At 52.1% G+C, this 25,700-nt stretch overlaps 4 protein-coding genes across 5 annotated transcripts; all 4 read left to right on the top strand.

Annotated features, from left to right (window-relative positions):
* The first annotated feature begins 272 nt into the window (after positions 1-272).
* On the top strand, positions 273-2,750 carry HOXD11 (homeobox D11). Its single transcript, XM_069470571.1, has 2 exons — positions 273-1,138; positions 1,901-2,750. Exons 1-2 carry the CDS (start codon positions 349-351, stop codon positions 2,134-2,136), a joined length of 1,026 nt encoding a protein of 341 aa, XP_069326672.1. The 5' UTR covers positions 273-348; the 3' UTR covers positions 2,137-2,750.
* A 7,172-nt stretch (positions 2,751-9,922) lies between these two features.
* On the top strand, positions 9,923-12,999 carry HOXD10 (homeobox D10). Its single transcript, XM_069470564.1, has 2 exons — positions 9,923-10,723; positions 12,059-12,999. The coding sequence occupies exons 1-2, from the start codon at positions 9,979-9,981 to the stop codon at positions 12,334-12,336; spliced, it is 1,023 nt and encodes a 340-aa protein (XP_069326665.1). The 5' UTR covers positions 9,923-9,978; the 3' UTR covers positions 12,337-12,999.
* Positions 13,000-15,856: 2,857 nt separating this feature from the next.
* HOXD9 (homeobox D9) lies at positions 15,857-18,073 on the top strand. Its single transcript, XM_069470561.1, has 2 exons — positions 15,857-16,744; positions 17,092-18,073. The coding sequence occupies exons 1-2, from the start codon at positions 15,937-15,939 to the stop codon at positions 17,331-17,333; spliced, it is 1,050 nt and encodes a 349-aa protein (XP_069326662.1). The 5' UTR covers positions 15,857-15,936; the 3' UTR covers positions 17,334-18,073.
* Positions 18,074-23,510: 5,437 nt separating this feature from the next.
* On the top strand, positions 23,511-24,787 carry HOXD8 (homeobox D8). 2 transcript variants are annotated; one of them, XM_069470551.1, is made up of 2 exons: positions 23,511-24,105; positions 24,495-24,787. In XM_069470551.1, exons 1-2 carry the CDS (start codon positions 23,511-23,513, stop codon positions 24,785-24,787), a joined length of 888 nt encoding a protein of 295 aa, XP_069326652.1. The 2 variants fall into 2 exon arrangements, with proteins under 2 accessions (XP_069326652.1, XP_069326645.1); XM_069470544.1 differs by having other exon boundaries at positions 24,492-24,787.
* The last annotated feature ends 913 nt before the right edge of the window (positions 24,788-25,700 follow it).

Below are 25,700 nucleotides of genomic sequence, written 5' to 3'. Positions count from 1 at the left end.
GTCGCCGGCGGCGCGCAGGTGACCGGCCTGAGGCGCAGCCTGGTCAGGGGGCGCCCCGGGAGAGCTGGCAGGAGAGGGAGGCCGATCCGCCCCCAGCGCGCGCGCGTCTCGGCGCCAGGAGCCGTCCCGGGGCGTGTTGGCTAGCGCTGATATAGATATAAGGACATTTCTCTTCATGGCGTCACGTGACATAATTACCACCAGAATCAATCAAGATGAATTGCACGTCAGCGCCCGGTGGGGATTTTTGCTTAGTTGATCCTGGCCCAAGCCTCTTGTGCAATCGATGGCTCAGGTTGGCTGCGCCGGGAGCGGCCCGGGGCTCGCCGGCGCGCACGCCGTGGAGCCATGAACGACTTTGACGAGTGCGGCCCGAGCGCAGCCAGCATGTACCTGCCGGGCTGTGCCTACTATGTGGCCCCGTCTGACTTCGCTAGCAAGCCTTCGTTCCTTTCCCAACCGTCGTCCTGCCAGATGACTTTCCCCTACTCTTCCAACCTGGCACCGCACGTCCAGCCCGTGCGCGAAGTGGCCTTCCGCGACTACGGCCTGGAGCGCGCCAAGTGGCCATACCGCGGCGGCGGCGGCGGCGGTGGCGCTGGGGGCGGCGGCGGCGGCGGCGGCGGGGGCGGCCACAGCGGGGGCGGCGGCGGCGCCGGGGGCTACGCTCCCTACTACGCGGCAGCGGCAGCTGCAGCTGCGGCGGCCGCAGCGGCCGAGGAGGCGGCCATGCAGCGCGAGCTGCTCCCTCCCGCGGGCCGCCGGCCGGACGTGCTCTTCAAAGCGCCTGAGCCGGTGTGCGCTGCGCCCGGGCCGCCGCACGGCCCCGCGGGTGCCGCTTCCAACTTCTACAGCGCGGTGGGCCGTAATGGCATCCTGCCACAGGGATTCGACCAGTTCTACGAGGCGGCGCCTGGGCCCCCATTCGCTGGACCGCAGCCCCCGCCGCCGCCGGCGCCGCCACAGCCCGAGGGCGCTGCCGACAAGGGTGACCCCAAGACCGTGGCTGGTGGCGGCGGGGGCAGTCCCTGCGCCAAGGCGACCCCCGGGTCGGAGCCCAAGGGGGCAGCGGAAGGAGGCGGTGGCGATGGCGAGGGCCCCACGGGGGAGACAGGGGCCGAGAAGAACAGCGGCACAGGTAGGCACCGGGCACAGGGCGAGCGGCTGGGCCCAGGGTCTGCGAGTGCAGGGGGGCGGAGGGGGCCTCCCTCTGCTTGCGCCGTTTTATGTGCTACTTTATAAGCATTCGAAGGGGTTTATACATCCTATAAGATTTCCCGGGCCGTTGTAAAGCGTGTTTATGGTAGGAAACCAATTTAGGTGGGCTTAAGGTAGACTTTCGAAGAAGACATTAATCGCTGCAGAGAGCCTTTCTCCAGTTTTGGGAAGGGGGTGCTAGAGACCTTGGAGGGAGTGAGGGAGATTTCGAACCAGTTTGTGTGTGCGGACACCCGAGCCTCCTGCTTTTAAGGGAGAGAGGCGCGGGTGGGGGGGGGGGGAGTTTGATCCTTGCACTGGACTTTATCCAAGCTGTTAGCTAATGCGCGCCGCTGGAGTCTAGCAGATGCCCCGGGCTGGTGCGCTCGTGTCTCTCTCCCCTTGGGTTTCAGTTCAGAGCCTGCCTCGCCTTCTGATTCCACACCTCAGTGCCAGGCTGGTTTTGTGTGTAGAGGGTGTGTGTGTGTGTGTGTGTGTGTCCGGGCGTGAACACATGTCCACGCCCGCACTCTCTCCTGTGCCCGCCCATATATCATCCCCCACGACTCAGGCAGAGCCTTTCAGCGGTGGCAGGGGACGTCCCCAACGGGGCCAGAGCCTGGCCCTCGCTCAGTGACCCGGGCGGGCGGGTGGGGCTGGCAAGCAGCAGCCTCTCTCACCCCTTGCTCTCTTTGACTTGCAGTGCCCCCCCAGCGGTCCCGGAAGAAGCGCTGTCCCTACACGAAGTACCAGATACGCGAACTGGAACGCGAGTTTTTCTTTAACGTGTACATAAACAAAGAGAAAAGACTACAACTCTCTCGGATGCTCAACCTCACTGACCGGCAAGTCAAAATCTGGTTCCAGAATCGCAGGATGAAAGAAAAGAAACTGAACAGAGACCGTCTGCAGTATTTCACTGGAAACCCCTTATTTTGAGAGCTCCAGGAAGCGCCCCCTCCCCCGAACCCCACTCACCCACCCTCCTCCCCACCAGCCTGCCCTCCGCAGGTCCAATGTCTTTGGGTTTAATGACGCCTCTTCTCTGTGGAACTTCACCATTCCTTCCCACGGTCAACTCGGGACCTCCCAGCGACCACTGCAGCCTGCGGACGAGGCCGGGGACTTGGCCGAGCGGATCCTAATAAGGGGAAAATGGTAAATGCAAACGTCCCTTTACAATTTTACCGCCAATGTGCTGTTGTTCCTCCTCCCCCTCTTGGAGTCCTCTTGGGGAGGCGGCGGGATCTGTAGGGAGTTAGGCCGCGGGGCTAGAAGGCTCTGGTGTTTTGTTCTGAGTTTAAGAGATTCCCTTCTTTCCCCTTCCGTGAACGCAGATTATTTAAACTCTGGGAAATGTACCTTTGGTCTGTCATATCAAGGCATAAGTCACTGTCTTTTTTTGTGCGAATAAATGGTTTCTAGTAAAATGGAGGTTACAACTTCAATACACTGTATGGATTCTCCTCTTCGAAGTTTAGTGTCTGATTAGGGTATTTTAGTGGCCAGAATCCTCTCCTCCATGCAACTGAAAATCTGAGTGAAATACTTTTAATCCCACTAAAATAGGAATTGTTCTCTCCTACTCCCTGTAGGCTACACTGGTTTTAAAATTAGGTTAGTGATGAATTTCTGAATTGATGTTGTGATCCAACCATCCTAGTGTTGCCTTCTCCAGGCAATGATGTTGGGGCAACAGGAAACTAAGAAGTAAATCCCCACCCCCACCCCTAGTCTAGTGAACTTGCAATTTCTGAAAAGACAAAAACCGTTTTTTAAAAAAACTGTTTAGAAAATCCAATTCTCTCTTAATGAGGTGACAAGGAGACAGCGTCCCTTAAAAGAAGAAATGGAAAATAGGACTATCCATTGGAAAGGGGGGAAAAAGTTTGTTAAAAGAAAGACATCAGTGGGTGGAAAGGGCCTGGGATCCTTGCTGGTGTCATAGTGGGATGGAAGCAGGGAACGTACACACCGCCCCCAACACACACACATTGGAATAGGGCTAGGAGCTGCAGACCTGCTTCTCACCGCATTTATCGCTTCAAGTTAAAGAATGTGGTGTGAGCTGCACTGCACTTTATGTTGCAGGGCCAGGCCAGGCTGTTTACAAAACCTTGAACTGTCTAGACAACACCATAAAAGCCAAAGTTCTAAACAGCTTAATTGGGTTATATTATACACCTTCTGGTGGGCCCAAAAGAGATTTCCGCAATGTGCAATAAACTGGAGAAGTGAGAAAAGCTTCTCTTTCTCTGAAAACAGTTAAGTGAATCTTATGACTCTTAACCTCTCATAAGCCCAAAGTCAAAATATAAATCCATAAATGCACAGCACCCCATGGATCTTTCCAAGAGCTGTGCATTTTGAAATGCAATTTTTAAAAACTGCTAAGGCTTCTGTGGAGAAGGAAAAAAATAAGTGCATAAGTGTATGCCTTTGAACTTCCAAAATGTCAAGGTCATCACCTTTAACCTTTCTGAATAATTAGGCGCCTTAAGGTTCTTCTGTGATTTTCAACTGCCACCCACTCTCATATATACATGCTCACACACATCCAGACTCACACACACATTTACGACCACACAGAGTCATATCAGGAGCTCACCATAAATCTAAGAAAATTCCCAATTTCAGGATCAATAACCTTAATTTCCCTGCAAATATTTGTGTAATGCAATAGCAATTGACTTCTTTTAAAAAATGCTAGTTAGATTAAAATACCTACTAGCATGTTTTTGCTACAGATAAGAAATGCTGAGGATTTGGGGTGCGGGGGTAGCGATCCCCTTTGCTCTAATGAAGAACCACAGTTTTAAAAGGAGGTATTGGAAGGAGGAAGTTCTGTGTAGACTTACACCTTCATTATATTTGGAAGCAATTTGCCACCCTGTCATATAAATTATTGCACTTTCTATGACATGGAACAAAAGGAAATATATTTATATTGTTTTAAAAAGCATCCCTCAACCTTTGGGGAAAGATTCACTAGAAACAAAGCCTACAATCAAAAAATTTCGTTAAGAAGGGGATTCCTTTGTTTGGAACTCTGGGCATCGGTAAAAATGTCAGTGTCCCAATAGTATGACTGTTCCAGGAGCTTAAAACTGGTTTATTTCTTTCTTTTTCCATCTATATATTTTTTAACTGCGTCTAAATGTTGCAAGCTTGTGTGCCCACCACAGTACGCAAGCCGAACCCTAGAGATACCATTTCCCATTTGCAGGGGCCTGGAGATCCACACGAGGGCGCGCTCACGTTCCAGAAGCCGAGTTTGACCCAGAGGCAGCGGTACCTTATCTTTCCAATACTGGATTCTAATAGGCGATCTCCGCCTGTTAGAAACAGGCGGTAGCTAAGGTGTTTGCTATTTGTTTGTTCTAAGCAACCATGAGGTGTGAGAAGTTGTATAGAGACAGAGAAAAGGGAGCAACCAGATTCATGAAACAGGAGATGACCTAATCGTTGTCTCCTTAAAGATAAAGCTGTTTGCAAAGAATACCTTGGTATAACCCGATGGTGTTGAGAAGAGAGTTTTAAAAGACAAATATATGCGTTTTGAAATATGTCATGGCCACTGCGCGTTAATTAAATTAGGGAGAATCAATTTTCTTGTTGGTATGAGAGTGGAAAACGTGGTTGAGGGTAGGACCTCCATCCCCCTCCCCGCAAAAACCGCATCCGTCTAGAGCTCTCAGACAGCCTGAGATGATTAAAAGGCTTTTGTTTAAAACAGATCAGGGCGCTGACAACTTAGCTGAATGTGGTCTTAGAAAAAATGAGACTTATCAGGGACTGAGGGGAATCTTTCTAGGCTAGAGAGCCCGTGGGCCGTGCCTGGCTTGCGGGGCTACCGGTGGCGACCCGGATGCGCGGGCAGGAAGGACTATGAGTTGGGGCGCCAGGGCCAGGCTGGGCTGATGTGGCCATGGGAAGCAGCAGGATCTCCCGGAAACGTTTATACTTTAAGGCGCTGTGGAATGGGGAATGTATTTGAAGCAAACGGGCTTTGCGTTTGACAGAACCTGGCCGCCCTTCCAAGCTGCCTGCTGGTTTTGAGGTGCGGAGTTTGATTTTGGCATCGTCTCTCAGAAGCAGTTTATTCGTTGCATGCCCTCCCCGCCTCAGCAACGTCCCTGACATTGGAGAGCGCCTGTGTCCCGGTCCGCGGTTCAAAAGGGAGGTGACAGGGCTCCAGGACATGGGCTGCTCTGAGGGAGGATGGCTGCCCCTTCCCCCCTCCTCCCCGAAGTTCATTGTGAAGAGCCTGCAGACCTCAGAATTACCGCTGGCCTCCTTGACTTGCTGTCTCCCGCTCTCCAAACCCTGGTCCAAAGGCCGTAGGGGGGCCGCTCGCCTGCTCCCCGCTTCGTCCCCTCGCCCCCTCGCCCGCCGGGCTGCTGGGCTGCCCGCCCGCCTCCAGGAGCTGGCATCTGCTTTTGCACAGAGGCTGGGGCGCCATGAGCCCCCGGCGAGGCGCCAGAGAGAGGAGTAGGTGTTCCCCGCGGGTATGCCCGGCTCCGCTTGTCTGGCTGCGGGTCCAGCTTAGCTACAGTGAAGTGACCTTTCCCGGGGCTGAACCGGAGCCTCAGTCTACTTAGGGTGAGAACTCTCCTTCCCAAATGTCGTTGTGCTCCTCCCTAGGCGGCCCCAGCGGCAGCGCATCTGGCTGTGCCGGGGCCCCTTGGCCTTGGCTGGCAGTCACCGGCGAACCACGGCTGCTCAGCGGTCTGCAGTTCTTTCCTCCGGGCAGCGCCCAAGATATGCCAGACAAGGGATAGGGGATCGGAACAGGACCTCTGGGGACTGAAGACATGCCCCCACCCCAGACACACTGTTCAGAGCGTGCGGAGCTTGTGGAGGGTGGCCTGGGATCCTGCAGCGCGGCGCCGGTGCCGAAGTCTCAGACTCTGAAGTGGAGGGAAAATGCTCGAAGTAGCAGTCTTTTGTGTCTGTACAGACAGAGGCTCTCTGGGCGCCGGCCGTTTTGCAAGTCTCCGTAGACCCCTTATCGTGTTTCTGGTAGCCTCCACATTTTCCTCTGGATTTCTTTTCACCTTGGCCGGGAGGTGCACACTGTAACCTGGAGGAGTGCCCCAGCGAGGCAGCTTTTAATTTGTCCCCATTTACTCTGCCCCAAAGAGTGACACAGTGCTGAGGTGGCTCAGGGCCCTAATTCAGGGTGACCCTAGAAGTCCCCAGGTCCACTCAGACCCGGGGCCTCAGCTCATCTTCCCAGAAACAAGAGTGCAGATGCAAGCAACTTTTTGATTACAAATGCTATTTTCTTGCTAAAGCGACCCTTTTAATTTTTCTCTGAAAAGAACTGTGGCAGGAAGAAGGGCGTCTTGGTACAAACATGGGTATTCATCTCCTTTATGGTGCAATATTGATTTATTATTAATGGTAACTGCTCCAACTGATCTAAAGATGATCGAAAACAGCAGATACATTAAATACTCATAAGCGAAGTAAAGGCTGGCCTTCAGAGCCACTGCCTTTTCATTCCATTTGTTTCATCTCAGCCTTAGGGTCTTAGGCGCACTTTCCATCCTCTGGGGCCCAGATCATTCTTTTGCATTATTTCTATCTTGCTCAATCTTTTATGATAAAATTTCTCAAATTATTGGCAGTCTCTGGCCTCAAGGACCAGATTTGTAGGCAGAAATTTGAAAGACAAAAAAAATAATAATTTTTGAGAACAGATTTGAAATTATATCTGATATACACACTTTTTTTCTGTGAATGAATAATTCCTATTTAAAACCTAGTCCAACGGGGGGGGGGGTGACTTTGAGCTCAAAGCCACTGAAAAGCTGAAATGAAAAGGCCCCCAAATTCAGAAGGCACATCCTGCATGTCCTGGCTCACTGCAGACATACCTGCGGCAAGGAATTGCTTGTCTTCAGCCTGGATGTTTTCTTCATGTATAAAAAAAGATTATGAAAGGGCATTTGATGGGCATAAAATTCTTGATTAGATCGAACAGTCTTGCCTCGCTTGGGATAGGGAAAATTGGGCAAACGAGTTCTAGGCAGTTTTCCTGGCTGAAAGGCAAAGGGACAACACTGCTGGAGCACCAAGCTGGCGTTAGGACGCCTGCTGCAAGCGAGTGCAGCGGGCACTTTGTACGACCCTGGGAATGCCCAGCCGTGGCTCAGAACAAGATGTCCACAACGTGAGAAAGCAAATTTCAGAGCACTGATCAGTGGCTGTTAGCTTTAAAGAATACCTTAGAAGCCTAAAGTTAAAAGTTAGGTTTTTTTTCCCCCCTGCCTTCCTCAACCCCCACCCACCAGCTTAAAAACTGCCACCTCTGTGGAAAGGTAATGTTTAAACCTTGGGCTATGCTGGGATGCCGCAGCCAGAGCAGTTAGAGGCGCCAGCTTTTAACCTGACAATGATGTTGTATTTGAACAGCTGCGTAAAGGTTTAAAAGGTCTGTCTCATTGCCACCGTGGAGTTTTTTTAAAAGGGGTTATTGTTTGGGCGAGGGCACTGAGAGAGGACAGGCGAAGGGGTCTCAAGGCTGAAAATAGTGTTCAATGCCTGTTTCCACCAGGCCAGGGGAGATTCCTTTTTGGGAAGAGGGACAAAGGGTTTGTTGCGAAATGTTTTTGTGAAGAAGCAGGCAGGCTACTAGGTCCCCCAGAATGCTGAGGCACTTTAATGAGCATCGGGCTCCAAAGAAAAATGTTCTGCTGAGGCGGAAACCCGATTTGCCCACAAGTTCAGTCTCTGGGCCTGAAATCCAAGGCCAGTCCATGCTCAGGCGATAGTGGGGAGAAGAGAACACAGATACCTTCCCCAGACTGAAAACTGGTTCATGGTCAGGGTTTCTGGGGCCGTTTTACCTTTTTGGCTGGCAGGAAGGGGACCCAGAAGGCCGAAGAATGGCTCCTGAGCCCTGGCTGGCCCCTCGCCCGGGGCAGGTCTTTGGAAATCAAGGTTAAAGCTCCCTGCTGCTGCCCTGCGGACTGGGCTTCCGCAAGGCGGCTCACCCGCCTGCAACCAGAGAAGGAGGGAGGAAGTTGTTGAAGTTTCTCATAAAACTCTGAGTTTCCATGGTGGTGGTGGTGGTGGTGGTTCTTTAATGAGCTGGACCACAATCCCAGACCATACCCTCTTTATAGAACTTTCCCTCACCAAAGGAAACAGAGGACTAAGATTCTCCCACCCCCTTTCCCTCCCTTACCCAAGCAAAAATTTGTCAAATAATTTTAGGAATTGTCCAAAACTATAAAACTCAACTTCTGACAAAAGTATAGCTTTTAATATTTGACAATTTGTGTTAAAACAAAAATTGACCTCCTTGGTTAGTAGTGAAGGGGGAAAATCAATAGTATAATTTTCAATAATTCATAAAGCGAATGCCATTATGCTAAATCTTAACTATTAATCTTATCCTTTACAAAGTCTCGATTGATTTGTTAATAAAATATCTTCCCGTGTGTAGCAACAACGGGTATAACTCTTTAAAAACCTTCAGAAGCAAGAAAATTACCAAGTAGCCCAAGAATGTAGATGAGAATTTTATTGATCGCTCTGATTCTTCTTAATATGTATTAATAAATCCCACAACCTTTTGTACCTTGCACTTGTCAGAAACCAATGCTTTTACAAAATCCATAAAAGGAAAACATTTTTTTTTTTTTTTTTTTTTTTTGCCGTAGAACCAAATGACATCTTTGCTTTTTTCTCTCTCCTGCCTGGCCCAGTCAGTTTTCTAAAACTTCTGGGGTCTGAGGGTCAGAGTTTTCCCCTTTTCTTTTAAAATTCTTTCTTTCTTTCTTTCTTCCTTCCTTCCTCTCTGACCTCTTATTATCAGGGTGTGTGGGCAAAAGAGGAAAACCTCGGTTTAGTCCACCCGCTGGAGCCGGAGGTACGCTTTCGCAGATAGTGCGTGGCTGGCGAAAGATTGTCTCTGGGCTGAAAGCTACCAGCGGCGCGGCCCCGCAGAGGTCTGGGTGTGGTTCCATTGAGAGCCGAAGGCTCGCGTAGCCCGCCGGGGAGCAGAGGGTCCGGGAGCCAAGGCAGGACGGCCGAAGAACAGGACAATGCGGGGACGGGCCCGTTCTTGGGGATCCGAGGCCGGCCAGCTGCGTGGCCTCTCGGCCCTCGCGACCTTTTTCTCCTCCGCTCCCCAGGACACCTTGGCCGCCTCTTTGCGCAAGGGATCTTTCCTTTGAACCCTTAGGATGGGATAGATGTCTTAGGGCCCGCCGAATCCGACTCACCTTCCCTGGCTGCCCGGGACTAAATTAACCATCCTGCGCCCCCACCCTCTGTCCTGGACCTGGCCCGCTTGGACGCGTTCTGCCTGGGTGTGTGCTGGGGGGGAATGCTTCTGTGTGCTGGCGCCGGGGCACTCTGGCTTTCCTCCCCGTCCGTGCGTGTCCACTCAGAGGCCCCTCAGGCCGAGCCTTTCCTTCCGCCGGCGGGGCCCAGTGGCCGGGTCAGGGGACCCGAGTGGGTGGGCGGGCCGAGCAAGCCCCGGGGAAGCCGGCAGGCAAGCGGCGGAGAGCGCTGGGCCGGTTGTCTCCAGCGCGCACTATCGCGGGCGCGTAGTAGATGTCGCTGTTGTCCGTGCTTACGCGGCCGGCCGGCCGAGCTCTGGAGCACGTGACCTGCGAGGAGGCTGCGGCTCAAGGCCATTTTCAAATCTCATTGGCTTGGTTGTCATGTGGTCGGCAGAGGCATCCACAATTACACGGGGAATGTTTTCCTAGAGATGTCAGCCTACAAAGGACACAATCTCTCTTCTTCAAATTCCTCCCCAAAATGTCCTTTCCCAACAGCTCTCCTGCTGCTAATACTTTTTTAGTAGATTCCTTGATCAGTGCCTGCAGGAGTGACAGTTTTTATTCGAGCAGCGCCAGCATGTACATGCCACCACCTAGCGCAGACATGGGGACCTATGGAATGCAAACCTGTGGACTGCTCCCGTCTCTGGCCAAAAGAGAAGTGAACCACCAAAATATGGGTATGAATGTGCATCCTTATATACCTCAAGTAGACAGTTGGACAGACCCGAACAGATCTTGTCGAATAGAGCAACCTGTTACACAGCAAGTCCCCACTTGCTCCTTCACCACCAACATTAAGGAAGAATCTAATTGCTGCATGTATTCTGATAAGCGCAACAAACTCATTTCGGCCGAGGTCCCTTCGTACCAGAGGCTGGTCCCTGAGTCCTGTCCCGTTGAGAACCCCGAGGTTCCCGTCCCTGGATATTTTAGACTGAGTCAGACCTACGCCACCGGGAAAACCCAAGAGTACAATAACAGCCCCGAAGGCAGCTCCACTGTCATGCTCCAGCTCAACCCTCGTGGCGCGGCCAAGCCGCAGCTCTCGGCTGCCCAGCTGCAGATGGAAAAGAAGATGAACGAGCCCGCCAGCGGCCAGGAGCCCACCAAAGTCTCCCAGGTGGAGAGCCCCGAGGCCAAAGGTGGCCTTCCCGAAGAGAGGAGCTGCCTGGCTGAGGTCTCCGTGTCCAGTCCCGAAGTACAGGAGAAGGAAAGCAAAGGTCGGTATGAGCAGAGTTGCCACCCCAGCGGGGCGCGCAGCCCGGGAACCCGGCAGAGAGGGAGCGCCAGGGTGCCCAGCGCCCAGCCCAAGCAGCCGAGGCAGGCGCCCGACTTGGCAGGTGCTGCTCCGCCTGGCTTTTAGAGGGGCGATCTCAGCCCTGAGATAGTCCCTGCTTCTCCCCCACCGCCTGGCCCTCCCCGCCAGTCCTGGCCCCACGCTGATGGCGCCCGGACAGAGGAAAGGCTTGCCGGGTTTATTTTTCCTGAGCTAGACCTGAAACACAACAAAAGAGCGCAAAGGAGACCTGCGGCTCGTAAACACGACCCCAGAGCCTCCTTTCTCTGGCTCAAATTTGCATTCCCAGTTTTGCCTTGCGCCCAAATGATCATTTTAAGGAGGTCCAAGGCACCGTGTTCGTGTTCAAGTGTATGCACCCCGCATCCTGCGAGCTTGGGGGCAGTGAGGGGAAAGACGGTGGAGATGGTTGGGCTGGTTGTGCTTTGGTTGGGGAACAGGGCTTCCTGCCTTTGCGGGGCTAGGTAACCTTGGCTTTGTCTAGGGAAAGTGCCGCAGGCTTTGCAATCCGACCGTAAAGAGGGCAAAGGCGGAGGGGGGAGAATGGAACCCACATTGTCCACTCCGCAGGACCAGCCTTAGGGCTGGGCTAGGGCAAAGAGCAAGGGATCTGGCTTTCTGAGAAGGTAGCCTATCCCTGAGCTTCTTCCCCAGTGTCCAGAGATGGACCACAGTAGGGGCTACATTTCTGGGGAAATGCTTTTGTGTGGGGCAGGAAGGCAGAATCATTCAGGAAATTCTAGGGAATGCAACAATACCCAGGCAGGGTAGAGAAGGTGTTCTCCCTTCCTCATGTATCTTTTGAAAGAGAATGGGCACCTATAAACCTGGCTGTGGGGCTCCCTGCCTGCCTAGGAGAGGTGGGGAAGAAGCGACAGACTTGGGAACCTGAGGCAGCAGTGGGATTGGTAGGCTTGTCCAGCCTGTGGCTTATTCCACTCCAGCACTGTCAGGAGCTGGCCACTTAGAATGTTTCTGGGGATATACTGGAAAGTTTACTATTGTACTAATGTCTTGTGCAAGTCAAAGTTGAGAGAGAGAACCTTGATGCCCAGTGTTCTCCCATCATGTCATTTAGCTGTAATCTGGCCTCAATTTAAAATCCCTTCCAGGGCCCACCTCGTGTGAGTAATGTTTAATACTAGCATTTTCCAGAGCAGCCTGGATGCCAGCAGGGTCATGGCCAAGGGTACATTTGAACAGACTGAGAGAAAAAAAAATCTTGATTTTTTTCTTCTTCTCCCTTTAATTTTGTTAGAGGAAATCAAGTCTGATACTCCAACCAGCAATTGGCTCACTGCAAAGAGTGGCAGAAAGAAGAGGTGCCCTTACACTAAGCACCAAACGCTGGAATTAGAAAAAGAGTTCTTGTTCAATATGTACCTCACCCGCGAGCGCCGCCTAGAGATCAGTAAGAGCGTTAACCTCACCGACAGGCAGGTCAAGATTTGGTTTCAAAACCGCCGAATGAAACTCAAGAAGATGAGCCGAGAGAACCGGATCCGAGAACTGACCGCCAACCTCACGTTTTCTTAGGTCCGAAGCCGGTCGGAGGCCAGAATCGGAGAGGGGGCACCGCGTTCCAGGGCCGCGTGCTGGAGGACTGGGAAGGCGGAAACAAAACCTTCATCGCTCTTTGTTTTTTGTTTTGTTTTGTTTTCCTGCTAGAATGTGACTTTGGGGTCATTCTGTTCGTGCTGCAAGTGATCTGTAATCCCTATGAGTATATATATATATTAAAATTTTTAGCACGTGTAATTTATTATTTTTTCATCGTAATGCAGGGTAACTATTAACTGCGCATTTTCATTTGGGTCTTAACTTATTGGAACTGTAGAGCATCCATCCATCTATCCAGCAATGTGACTCTTTCATGTCTTTCCTAACACAAAATGTCTGTGTGTGTGGTTAGTCCATGAACTCATGGCATTTTGAATACATCCAGTACTTTCAAAATGACATATATATTTAAAAAAGATTAAGAAAACCCACAAGCTTGGGGGGAGGGGGATTTAAAAAGCACATTACAATGTATCTTTTCACAAATAAGCTTAGCAATTGTCCTTGGTGAGAATATTGACGACTTATGCCTTGTAGCCTTTCCCTTGTGGTGCATCTGTGGTTTGGTAGAAGTACAACAGCAACCTGTCCTTTCTGTGCATGTTCTGGTCGCATGTATAATGCAATAAACTCTGGAAACAAGTTCGCTCCCTCTGCTTTCTGAAATGGAAATATGTTATGGTGGACATGAAAGCCTTTGGTGAGATTATCTTCTGCTTAAACTGCCTGTTTGGGGCACTTGGGTGGAGGAGCGATAGACAGTAGAGGAAGGGATATGGGAGGAAAAAAAGCTGGAAGAGGCCTAGGGTGCTGATATTTGGCAGTGGTGTGGGGAGAGGAGTGATAAGCTAGCCTGGGAGCACAGTTTTCATAACTGGGAAAAAGGGCAGTCTCCTCTCTCTTCCCCCAACCCACAATGATAGTAACAATTGCACTCTCAATGGGTGTGAGCTTCCCTCTAGCCCAAGCCTGGTAAGTAAGCCTATGCCCCAAGCCGCTTTTACCTTGAAGCTCCCCATTTGCGTGTTTTCTCCTCTTTGGTTTTAGTTGTGTTATTTTTAATGCTTTCAGTGGAATCTTGGTGATTTCTGGCTGTCAAGCAATCATCAGGGGCTAGGTTGAAACTAGTCTTGCTCACCTGGAAGCTGCCGGCCTCCATTAAAGGAGCAAGGACACGCAGCAGTTTAGCATTGCAGCGGATCCACTTCTGCCCCCCTTTCCCTCATCCCCACCCCCATACCAAGCGCAAGACAGCCAGATCCCAGAGAAGCCGAAGATGGGTAAGTTTTCCCATTCCACTTTGCCTTCGTTTCCTGTGGAAGGATTTTATACTCAGTCATTATGTTTTAGTGGCCCACATGAAAATTTTTTTAAGGAAGAAATGAAAAGATCTCCCCAGTCAATCCTCCCTCTATATAATTACAAAATGCTGGTTAAGCTGCTGTATCTGAGATGCAAGAAAATGCAGAAAGGGTGACTGAAAATTTTGCAAATGAACATGACTTCCCATGAAGTCCAATGTTCCATCTGCAGCCACTGGCTCAGGGAAACTCCCACCAGCTTTCATCCACTTTTGCAGTATCCCCACCAGGGAGCCCAGACTTATCTAGTCCTGCCAGGGAAAAGGGAGGAGAAGCCTTGGGGGGAAGAGCTGACAGAGAATTCGTTGACCTAGTCCTGCCTGCAATTTCAAAGGATCTCCAATAGCTTGAAGCAGTTATACAAAACATGTCTTGCCATTTTTTTCCCTCGTTCCTTCTCCTAAGAACAATCCATTTGGGTGCTGTAAGCCTCAGAGCCCTCATCTAGAAAGTCTTTGGGACACTCAGTATTTATTCAGAATTTAACACTTCCTCCTGAAAACCAGGACTATTCCTGAGTTCCAAGACAGAGCCCTTTAGGGGGCCGTTTCCTGTGGGTAGGAAAGAGGGATCGGAATCAGTGCTAGATCGGAAGCATTGGAATAGGTTTGCCCCAGATTTACACTAGTTGGATAGGAGGAGGATATCTTTAACTTAGCCATTTCTCCAGGCATGAGGAGTGCCATTAGTTGTTGATAGGGGGTCTAGTCTCGGAGGAAAACCTGTGCTACAGGCAAAGGCAGCTCCTCTGGAATAAAATCAGAAGACCATTGGCAAAGGCAATCAATCAGGCCATAAGTAGCCATGTATCCGCTTCTTTTCCAGGGCTGGAGGTGGGCTGGGAGCCCTCCAAGGGTGAGCTGGGCAACTTGTAGAGCGAGGAATATGCCCTCCGTCACCGGTGCCCTGACCGCTTTTGTCTCGGCTTCCAGCCGAGCTTCCGAGGCTTTGTACCATGGATTTGGGAGTGACAGTGGGCATTTCCCTCAGATTCAAGGCTGCCCAGCCTTACCTCTGGAGGAAAAAAAAAAAAAAATTCAGAAGGGAGTGGCCCAAGGACCTGGCCATTCGGCCGGATTGTTTAGACATTGCCGAGTCCACCTGGAGGCCTCTAAGTTCGAATCGCGCGAAGCGGCCCTGCCCGGGGAGCCGCGGTTCCCGCTGGCCTCATCGAGGCAGCGCTGGGGTGGCGGGCGGGAGCTCGCCCTCGCTGGCCTTTGGGTTCTGCCCTGTGGCATGTTCTCTTCCAGGACCTTTTCAGCAGCCCCGGAGAAGAGGAAGCACCCTGGCCAGCACTGTTCGTGCGGTACCAAGTCGCCCTCCCGCCGGCCTTTCCAAGGGCAGAGAAGCCCCTCCATAGCCGCCGCAGCCGCCTCCGGGCCCGCGAGCCAAGCTGCCCCAGCTCGCCCCTCGGGCCTCGGCGTGTGCCCAGCCTCACGTCGGGGGTGTGTGTGGCCGTGCGGGCGTGTGTGAATGTGGTAGGGGGAGGGGGCCCTCCAAGCTGCTCCATCCGTCCGTTTTATTAGGGACACATTAATCTATAATCAAATACACCTCATAAAATTTTTATTGAAAGGCATAATATCATTACAGAGGTCTTCCACCTGTTTTAAACAACACGACAAGCTGTGAGAGAGCGTGTGTGTGGGTATGTGTGGGGAGGGGTGGGTTTGGGTTGCGAGCGAGGCAGGGGAGAACAGCTCCCCTCGGGCTCCAGGGGGCTGCCCCTGAAGGCCCGCCTGCCTCGGGCGACACCGGGCCTTTCTCCGCTAGGCTCCTCTTGCGCCCGGCCGCGCGGCCCACGGCTGCAGCCCAGGAGTTGGGGAGCCAGAGCCTGGGTCCCGACTGCAGGACCGAGGGCGGCAAGAGGAGGCGAACAAATAGTCCCCAGCGCCTCCTCCGGCCACGATCGCGTCTGCGGTCCCAGCCTCCACCGGGAGGGACCGGCCGGGCCAGGACGAGCTGGGCACATGGACCTGGCCCTGCGGGTTCTAATTGCGGCGCTTATGTTGATGATGATTTTTTTTTTTTAAATCACAGCAGCCCCCAGTTTAGCGGACTGATTTACTCTCGGTATTGGTAAATATGATCACGTGGGCCGCGCGACCAATGGTGGAGGCTGCAGCCTGCGAACTAGTCGGCAGCTCGGGCGCCGGCGGGGAGCGGCTCGGCGGCGGGCAGTGTAACCTTGGGTGGGAGCGCGCGGCGCCTCAAAATGTCTTCCAGTGGCACCCTCAGCAACTACTACGTGGACTCGCTTATAGGCCATGAGGGCGACGAGGTGTTCGCGGCGCGCTTCGGGCCGCCGGGGCCAGGCGCGCAGGGCCGGCCTGCAGGTGTGGCTGAAAGCCCGGCCGCCGCCGCCGCCGAGTTCGCCTCGTGTAGTTTTGCCCCCAAATCGGCCGTGTTCTCCGCCTCGTGGTCCGCGGTGCCCGCCCAGCCCCCGGCGGCGGCGGCGATGAGCGGCCTCTACCACCCGTACGTGCCCCCGCCGCCCCTGGCCGCCTCTGCCTCTGAGCCCGGCCGCTACGTGCGCTCCTGGATGGAGCCGCTGCCCGGCTTCCCGGGAGGCGCGGGCGGTAGCGGTGGCGGTGGCGGCGGTCCGGGCCCTGGTCCCAGCCCCGGCCCCGGCGGCCCAGCCAACGGGCGCCACTACGGGATTAAGCCTGAAACCCGAGCGGTCCCGGCCCCCGCCGCCGCCACCGCTGCCTCCACCTCCTCCTCCACTTCCTTGTCCTCCTCCTCCAAACGGACTGAGTGCTCCGCGGCCCGTGAGTCCCAGGGGAGCAGCGGCTCCGAGTTCTCGTGCAACTCGTTCCTGCGGGACAAGGCGGAAGCGGCAGCTGGGGGAACAGGGCCTGGGGCGGGGATCGGGGCCGGGGCCGGGGCCGGGGCCGGGCCTGGGGCGGGCGGCTCGTCGGAGCCCTCAGCTTGCAGCGACCACACGAGCCCGGGTTGCCCGCTGAAGGAGGAGGAGAAGCAGCATCCGCAGCCGCCACAGCAGCAGCAGCAACTTGACCCAAGTAAGTGCAAAAGAAATTGCCCTCTGATTTATTGCTGAAACCTGTAAGGCTCGAATGTGCAAAACTGATAGTTTTACTAACCTATAAAAACGTCTAGACGCCTACCCAAGCCTAGGCGAGCAATACGCATCCATAAAAAAGCTTCCCATAACCACCTACCCTGGGCACGCGGTTTGTACGGTAAACAGAGCGCGGGCATTAAGGCTTTTTATGATAATTTCCCCCAAGTTGTGAAAAGCGGCCATCCTTGGTGAAATTAATTTAACGACCTCTCTTCCCCACCCTGTCGTCTCTCCCTGTCTCTCCTCCGCCCCTCGCTCCCCTTCTCTAAACCCCCCTTTTTGTAGACAACCCCGCAGCGAACTGGATCCACGCTCGCTCCACCCGGAAAAAGCGCTGTCCCTACACCAAATACCAGACGCTAGAGCTGGAGAAGGAATTTCTCTTCAACATGTACCTCACCCGGGACCGGCGCTACGAGGTGGCCAGGATTCTGAACCTCACAGAGAGACAGGTCAAAATCTGGTTCCAGAACCGTAGGATGAAAATGAAAAAGATGAGCAAGGAGAAATGTCCCAAAGGAGACTGATCCGGCGCGGTGCCGGCGGGAGCGCCCAAAGGCAGCGGTTTTGTTTTTTCTTTGTGGGTGCTTGATTTCCAGAAACTCTCCAGCGACTCGGACTTTTTATTTTTTTTATTTTTATTTTTTATTTTTAGGTAGAAGTGACTGTGTGGTTGGTCTCTGTGAGGTATTTGGGGGAACTCTGTATTTGCTCGCTTATGTGTTGGAGAAATCAAGTGGCTTTGGGGTTTCACACCCTATCCCACTCCCTCTTTCCTGCTCCGTTGGTTCCTTAGGAAATGCTGTATTTTGTGAGTGCTCGCTGGCTTGAGGAGCCCTCTCGTGTAAATCTTCCCCATGTTTCTGAAAAGTGCTGTAGTTTAGTCCCCCAGCGCTGCCCAAACAGGGGCCAGGCGCACACCCCAATTCCAAGAATGAAGGCAGAGCGACGACAGTGCGGACACCCCGAATGCTAGCTCACCCAGAAGCCCGACCGGGTTGCCCACCGGTTGCGAAAGTCCCCTTTCCTCAGGGAGCCCTCGAGACCTCAGAGTGAGGCCTAGAGAGGAGCCCAGGGCCTTGGGTGGGTCGGGGGTTTGTTCTCAGTGCATTGGATGAGCTGCTCTCTCCCCGGGAGGGCTGGGCTCGCGTGGGCGGCCGCGGGTAGTGGACTTCCCCGTTCCTGCCCAAGGACCAGTTGTAAATGTTACCGCTTCTTACCAATAAATGCTGACCTGATCAAATGGAGCCCAGACGCTGACCCTCAACGTTGTGTGCCTGCTTTCTCTGCCTCTCTGCAAAATACCACCCTCCAGAGACTTCGCCCCCATCCTGGGGAGGGAGACATTGGTAAAAATCCAGGGCCCTTACACCTCACAGATTTCGCTGATGTGCCTTTGAGCTTCCCTTTTTGTGTGCAGACTCGGCCTAGAGCCCTAGAGCGCAGCCCTTGGGGGGCCTTGGTGCTTCTCCAAGCTTAGTGTCAGCGCCTCCGAGAACTCTGTGCCCTGGGCTCAGTGTCAGTCTTGCAGTAGCACCCAGCGGAGCCGGAAGGCCCCAGGAGCCAGGCACCCTTTGGCTTGGGCTTTGACACACCGCGCCCCAGGCCTCCCTGGGCTCATGGAGCCCCAGACGCCAACTCCCCTCTCCAAACAAGGGAAAGGCCAACTCTACACTCCAGAGCAACTCCCCCAGCTCGGCGGGGCTGGCTGGCTCCAGGAGGTCCGAGCTGGTCAGGCTGTGAGCTTCCACCCCTCCCCACCAGAGAGCCCCAAAGTGACCTTAGCGATCAAAATGGTCAAGGCTCTCTTCCCCAGCCATCCCCATCCCACCGCCTCCTTCACCCCCACCCAGCTTCTGTGTATGTTTAGCCCCTTGCTTGGCCCTCTGAGGACCGCATTCAGAGGCTAAAATGAAGGTCATTGTAAGTGAGGGTTCTACCGAGCAAGGCCTTTACTAGCTGAAGAGGCGGCGGTGGCGCCGGGCAGCTGGCTTGGGCGGAAGGTGGGGGCGGTGGCAGAGATCTTGGGAATCCTGATGAAAGAGGGGACTGGAAGAAAAAGCAGAGGGGGGCTGGGAGGGAAATCCAAGGCCCAGATCCGGCAGAAGGTGCTGTGTACCCCCGCCCCTGCAGCCAGCCCGATACCTAGGGCTCTTTGAAAACAGGAAGAGCCAAGGTGTCATAAAGCCATCGAGCTGGCGAGACGTCTGGAGGTAATGAGTTTACGACAGGCCCGGCGCTTCGCTTTGAAACCGTCTCATTTTGATGTTTGTGTTTGTGGGAGGAAAGGAAAAATGCAGACAAAACTGGGTCTTAAAATCTGGACAATAAAACATAAACAAGACTGCGCTGGACAAAGAAGGCAGGGGTGAGGGAGTCCCCGGGTGAGGTGTGAGCACCTAGGAAATAAACGGGAGAGGTAGGAAGGAAGATGTGATGTACTTTTGATTTCTTAAATGGGCAGGGTATTAGAATTAGCCTAAAGCGGGTGGCTTTTTATAAATATTTTGAGTATGACCACAGTCAGTCTAGCTGGTTCTTAAAAAAAAATAAATAAATAAGCCTGTTATTTGGGAGTAGGAGGGCTAGTGATCTTGGATCATTTACCCAGGAGAGACTCTCCCAGAAGTCTGGTCATTGGGAAAAGATGAAGTTAGACTCCTTTTCACAAAAATATTTTGTCCTTCACTACAAACTTTGAAGCAAAAATATTGTTGCAATTTATGTCTATTCACTTATAAAAATTACAACTGTTACACCTAAACTATAGGAACGCATTTTTGAAAATGAGGAAAAAAGGATTACCCTCACAGGAAACACTTAAGCCAATTAGTCCTTGCTTTTTAAAAAACCGTTTAGTGGAATGCTTCATCAGTTCAGCTCAGTCTGTGACTTGTGATATAAATTTTTAAAATCCCATTTATTGTCCCTAGAAATTCAAACGAACACAAGTCCAACAGGGACTTTCCAGACAGCCACTCAGAGATCCAGCAAAGAGCTTTTGATTTGGCTTCAATTGCCCCCACAATTGCCCAGCTAGATAGGTCCAAAGCATTAAAATTACAAAGATAAAATAGCAAATATTTATGATTTAATGCTGAGTAATATCTTTAAAAGAAAAAAAGTTTGACTTCTATACTTTCTTAGTTGCTGAAGTGCCTCACTCCTCTGTAGGGGAAAAGACCCTCTTGGCAGCTGGTATTTAGAAAGTTGTGATTTTTATGGAAATCTAGCCTGTCCCATAATTGTTTTAAAAGGCACAGCTGGGCGATTACAGCATGGGGACCTACGGAGTCTGGCAAAAGAAGGGCTAGAATTTTTTGGAAAAGGCACTACTGGAAGCTCTTGGGAGCACAAATGAGAATATCCTTGGCATTCAGGAGCGCCTGTTTGCTGCACTTGACTTGTTGACAGTCACAGGGATGAAACATTATTAGTATTAAGGGTCCAAGCCCCAGTCAAACTAAAGAACGAGCTTAGAATTGGTTTGAGACGAATAAAAGGGAACTTAAACTCGGTAGGCCGTAGCCGGCATTTAGCCACTAGAGGGCGCTGTTGCTCTACTTTCTGATCTGGTAAAGCGAGTTAGTGAGGAAGGTTTTGATTAAAAATTATTTACAATCTTATTTTTAATCCCAAATTAGGATAAATATGACCAAAAATAAACAATATGCACTATTAAATTCTACAGCAATGTTTTTTAGGCATAAAATTTTGGCTCAGTCAGGACTTCAGAAAATTTGGACTATGGCACAGCAGAAACTAAAAAGCAGTATGGTAAATTAATGCATTCTATCAAAACAGAAACCTGTAAACGCATAGCTCTTATTTACTATGTTAATCGTGCTCTTTTTCTATTCATATTATAAACAGAATGCTTAAATAAATTTAAAAAACTGTTTTGTCTCAAGAGGAAATTTTGTGTTGTTATGTTTTCTAAACTAGGCCTGAATGTGTAAAAATGAATTTCATATTGTTTATGTTTCTTTTTTCCCTCCAGGAATCTCACAGTTCTAGAAGGTGCCTTGCATTGTTGAGGTCCAGGCTGTCATATTTTTTCCCCATTCCATTCCAAAACCCACTCATTTAGTGAGGGTTTAAACACGCGCATGCACCCACTCTAAACAGGAATAAAAAGGCACAATTACAAAGTTAGCTCCAAGGCTTTATTGAAAATAATAATCTCTTAATTGGGTATTTGCAAGATTGAAGTACAAAGCCTTACCTGTCAGAATCAGTTCATTTGCCCTCAGACTTAAAGAAAGCTACCTGGCGATAACCAGCAGGAAAAAACAAAAACAAAAAATTCAACCTTCCACCAACCCCACAAAAAGAGTCTTCTGAACTCTCTGCTAATTTAAAAATTAAATAAAGCATGCCTTTATCATCTCCAGATTCATTAACAATCCGTTTACCTTAACCATTTCCAGCCATTCCCTGTAGAAATAACTGAGTCAGACATTGTTATCTTGCTATGTCTGTCCATCTCTACCTCATTTTCTGAATCATTTCTGAAATGATATTCAGTCCACGGGAACCGACCTCAGAATCCCGTTCGCTGGCTGGGCCAACCCACAAACAGTGTGTGTGTGTGGGGGGGGGTAGTTGAAATCACTGGCCTGCAGCGTCTTTGAGGCCAGGCTTTGAGTCTGGGGTTTTTAGAACTTTGCATTTGGTGTAGAAAGCAGGCATAGTGTGTTTACGCTTAAGCCCCCGAGCATCCTCGGTGAGCTCCAGGCGTGTCTTCTAGGTCTGTTCACAGGGCCCGTGGGCCTGACGCCCTCAGGACACTGAAGGATCCCGAAGGAAAGGGGCCTCAGTCACCCAAAGAGCCCAAGAAAAAGGCCGGGTAGACGAGGGAAAAAAAACCACAACAGAGACCCATTACGTTTATTGGACATTGAAAAGGGAAAAGAGAGAAAAAGAAAGAAAAGTGTGGGGAGGCGATTGGTGGTGTATAGCCAAGCAGCTTTGGAGAGAATTTCTGAAAGGACTATTTTGCCAATTTGGGCTGCTTTTCGTCACCATTGCTCAAAAATTATTCTGAGCCTTCTTTCTCGCTTTTTTTTTTTTCTCGGAAAAATTAGTAACTTTGAGGCCCGCTGTTTTAGGCAGTTATTTCACAGGCTTGGCGGATGAACTAGAATCATTAGCAGAAGACGGGGCCGCCTGCCTGCAGCTGCCTGGAACCAGCAAGATCTGAACGCCGAGCTGTAGGCTCCGCGGGGAGGACTCGCGGGCGTGGGCCCCCCGCGCTGCACGCGGAGCCACAGGCTGCCCTGGTTTGCTGGGTGCCGGGGCCGAGGCCCTGGAGCCCAGCGTCCTGCCCGAGGAAATGACACCCACCCCAGAGTGAGTCCTCTGTCCCGCCTCACAACATTTGTTTGCCCGTCTAGTTACTCCCTCAGCAATGCTAATGCCCTCCCCCCGTGCCACATTCTTCAGCCTCCCCCGAGTCTGGTGCTGACGTCTATCAAGGGTGAAATGATGGAAACTATATTCATGGGCATGATTTCCATTAAATATCAATTAACCTGGGAGCCTCTGCCAGACATGCAGTGCGTCAAGGGTAAATGTACGTCTCATTTCCACAAGGCCGGCTCGGCTGGAAAAGAAGGGCTTTGATAACGCTAGGATTTGAAACCACGCTTGTGGCCTTTAATCAAACCATTTAGGTCCAAAATCAAATGCACGGTCCAGTTCGTCGACACCTCTTTCCATGTTCTATGTTCTGCACCCGCGAGTCCACAGATGCAAAAGCTATGGCCAATCTGTGCTGGGCCGCTCCACGGGCTCGGTGAGGAAGTCATTTGCTCCGCAGCCTCCTGGGAGTGGCTTCCCTGCCTCCCCCAAGTCTAAGGTTCTGCCGCGCCCCCGCCCCGCCAGCTGCGGCCCGGCCCGCATTCCCTCGGCCCCGGGCACCACGAGCCCTTGGCAGTGCGGCTTTATGGGCCCCCTTTAAGACCGGCGGAGGCATCTCCAGGCCGGCGTGAGGCGTCTCTCAGGGAGTACCAGCTCGCCTCTGCGCGGATCCCTCCGCGCGGTTATCTCGCCCGATCACGCTACCTCTACTTGCGGCGGCTGGGTGCGAAAATGCCTCGCCGGCGCGCACCGGGTCTGCAGCCTCCGCGGCGGGGGCGAGAGCAGTGGGAGGGGGCCGCGGGGGGGGCGAGGTGAGAGGTGGCAACAGACAGAGGGTGCTTTTTTTCTTTTCCCTCCACAGCAGGGGTTTGTAAACCGAAGCCAAAGAGTGTCCCCGTGGGACGGGCGCACTTTTTTTCTTGTCCCGGTGCGCTCAGGCCCTCCTGGTGCCTGAGAGGAAACAGTGGAGGCAGCGGGGCAGGTCACCCGGGGCGTCAGCGATTATATTGCGGCCGACCCCGGGCGCGCCGGGAAAGGCCTGGAGGGCGGCGGCGCGCGGGGGCTGGGCGAGGCCCCGCGACCCGTGAGGGAGGCGGTGCGAGGCCCAGGCAGCGGGCGCAAGAGTTGGGCATGAGTGCCCAGTAACTGAGCGCCCGCGGCTGCCCGGCCTCAGAGGCGACGCGCGCGCGGGCGGGCGGCAGCAGCGACGTGGCCTGGCGGCCCCCGGCGACACGAACAGCCGCCCCAGAGGCCCCCGCGGCAGTGCGGCCGAGCCGAGGCGCGCTCCCTGCCTGCTCCGCGCCCCCTGCCCGCTCGGGGCCGCCGCCGTCGCTGCCGCCCGGATGAGTTCGTACTTCGTGAACCCGCTGTACTCCAAGTACAAGGCGGCGGCCGCGGCGGCGGCTGCGGCAGCGGCAGCGGCGGCGGCAGGCGAGGCCATCAATCCCACTTACTACGACTGTCACTTCGCGCCCGAGGTCGGCGGCCGCCACACCGCCGCCCTGCAGCTCTATGGCAACAGCGCCGCCGGCTTCCCGCACGCGCACCCGCAGGCGCACGCGCACCCGCACTCGTCCCCGCAGCCCTCGGGGCCGGGGTGCGGCGGTGGGGGCGGCCCGGGCCCCAGCCTGGGCCAGGACTATTTCCATCCCGGCGGGGGCAGCCCGGCCGCTGCCTACCAGGCCGCCCCCCCTCCTCCTCCGCATCCTCCGCCTCCGCCGCCTCCCCCCTGCGGCAGGATTGCCTGTCACGGGGAGCCCGCGAAGTTTTACGGATACGATAACTTACAGAGACAGCCGATTTTTACGACCCAGCAAGAGGCCGAGCTGGTACAATATCCTGACTGTAAATCGTCCAGTGGTAATATTGGCGAGGACCCAGACCACTTAAATCAGAGCTCGTCTCCTTCTCAAATGTTTCCCTGGATGAGACCACAAGGTTGGGATGCCTTTTTTTTTTTTTTTTAAGAGGGGAGAGGGGGAGAAATCTGCTTTCATCTCACGTTCTAGCTTTAAAACTCCCCTTTCCTCTCCCTCTCCCCCTCCTTTTCCTTCTTGTGTAGCCACAGTGGCTCTTATTCATAAAGTAATACAGACTTTTTTTTTAAAAGTGGAAACCATGTAAAAATAATGGGGACAGAATGATTGTGAAGACCTTCTCTCTGCCCCTCTTTCCTGCACACCCTATATATATCGGAGCTAAAGAGCGCTGTGCATATTTCACCCCTTAGGCCCCTGTTCCACAAACCGCCGGCAACATGCAGAGGCACCCTTACATTTTTAAAACGTTTATTCCCTCCCCCCTTTTTTGTTTGTTTTAATCAGCAGCTCCTGGTAGACGAAGAGGAAGACAAACCTACAGTCGATTCCAAACCCTAGAGCTGGAAAAGGAATTCCTTTTTAACCCTTATCTGACCAGGAAAAGAAGAATCGAGGTTTCTCACGCCCTAGCCCTCACCGAGAGACAGGTAAAAATCTGGTTCCAGAACAGGAGGATGAAATGGAAAAAGGAGAACAACAAGGACAAATTTCCCGTTTCCCGGCAGGAGGTGAAGGACGGGGAAACAAAAAAGGAAGCCCAAGACCTGGAGGAAGACAGAGCCGAAGGCCCGACAAATTAAACTTATACGTTTAAAGTTTTACCACAGACTATTAAAACTAATGATCAACATATGCTGGTGGACACCACCTATTTTCTTTTTTGGAAAGGACTCTACCTGTATTTCAAGCTACCTTCATGTCACTGCTCTTGAGGTTTCTGCGCTTTTAGAGGGATTTGGGTGTTAAAAAAACAGTTCTAGTATCGCATAGAAGCAGTCCTTGAACTGTCCTATGAAAGGGTAATTTGATACTGACCTTGTAGCTATATTTTTATAATGGTTTTAAATGTCTGAACTGGTGATTTGCCTCAACAACGTAAACTTCCTAATGATTAGCACTAAATAATTGAAATGCTTTATTAATCAAGTGCACTTGAATATTTTAAATCTTTTCTTTACGGTGAGTAAATTAAAAGAAGTCTATTAATTTTTTTTAAAAAGTATGGCTGCAGAATATTTACTTTATATTATTTGATTAAAATGTATTATTTATGTTTTTTCTTCTTGCTTTTATAATGAATTGGTTAGGGTGCCTTTTGTTTACTCCTAAATAGTGTCTTTCAGTATTTTCTAAATGCAATATCTGGGGGTTGGGGGAGGAAGCCTGGGCCAAATATTTGAAAAGCACATGTTAGCTGAAGAGTGTAATGTGTAGTTCCCACTCTGCAGCTTCCTTAAACTTCAAGAAAAGATTAGGCCAGTGACACGTTTCAAGACAGTGTCAAAGTTGACGTTTAATCATTTTTCTATAGTCCATACAAATTATGGCAATTAAATAATCTAGAGTGCATGAATACTTGAAAAACCAATTATAACATTTTCACTCATTAACTTTTCACTCAAGTCGTCTTGTGGAATGAGTCTCATTTCTCAACTTGCTTTCGTTTTGAACCACGCTTGTAATGGCCTGAAATCGCTAGGTCTCTTTGCCGTG

Source organism: Eulemur rufifrons, chromosome 1, assembly GCF_041146395.1.
Source record: "Eulemur rufifrons isolate Redbay chromosome 1, OSU_ERuf_1, whole genome shotgun sequence".
NCBI lineage: Eukaryota > Metazoa > Chordata > Mammalia > Primates > Lemuridae > Eulemur > Eulemur rufifrons.
This window is presented reverse-complemented; position numbering and strand designations above follow the sequence as displayed.

Bases quoted from the DNA above. Each gene is read 5' to 3' on its own strand.
- HOXD11 (XM_069470571.1), top strand. From the start codon at position 349: ATGAACGACTTTGACGAGTGCGGCCCGAGCGCAGCCAGCATGTACCTG. The intron at 1,139-1,900 runs GTAGGCACCGGG...TTTGACTTGCAG, and splicing joins CGAGAAGAACAGCGGCACAG to TGCCCCCCCAGCGGTCCCGG.
- HOXD10 (XM_069470564.1), top strand. From the start codon at position 9,979: ATGTCCTTTCCCAACAGCTCTCCTGCTGCTAATACTTTTTTAGTAGAT. The intron at 10,724-12,058 runs GTCGGTATGAGC...TAATTTTGTTAG, and splicing joins ACAGGAGAAGGAAAGCAAAG to AGGAAATCAAGTCTGATACT.
- HOXD9 (XM_069470561.1), top strand. From the start codon at position 15,937: ATGTCTTCCAGTGGCACCCTCAGCAACTACTACGTGGACTCGCTTATA. The intron at 16,745-17,091 runs GTAAGTGCAAAA...CCCTTTTTGTAG, and splicing joins GCAGCAGCAACTTGACCCAA to ACAACCCCGCAGCGAACTGG.
- HOXD8 (XM_069470544.1), top strand. From the start codon at position 23,511: ATGAGTTCGTACTTCGTGAACCCGCTGTACTCCAAGTACAAGGCGGCG. The intron at 24,106-24,491 runs GTTGGGATGCCT...TGTTTTAATCAG, and splicing joins TCCCTGGATGAGACCACAAG to CAGCTCCTGGTAGACGAAGA.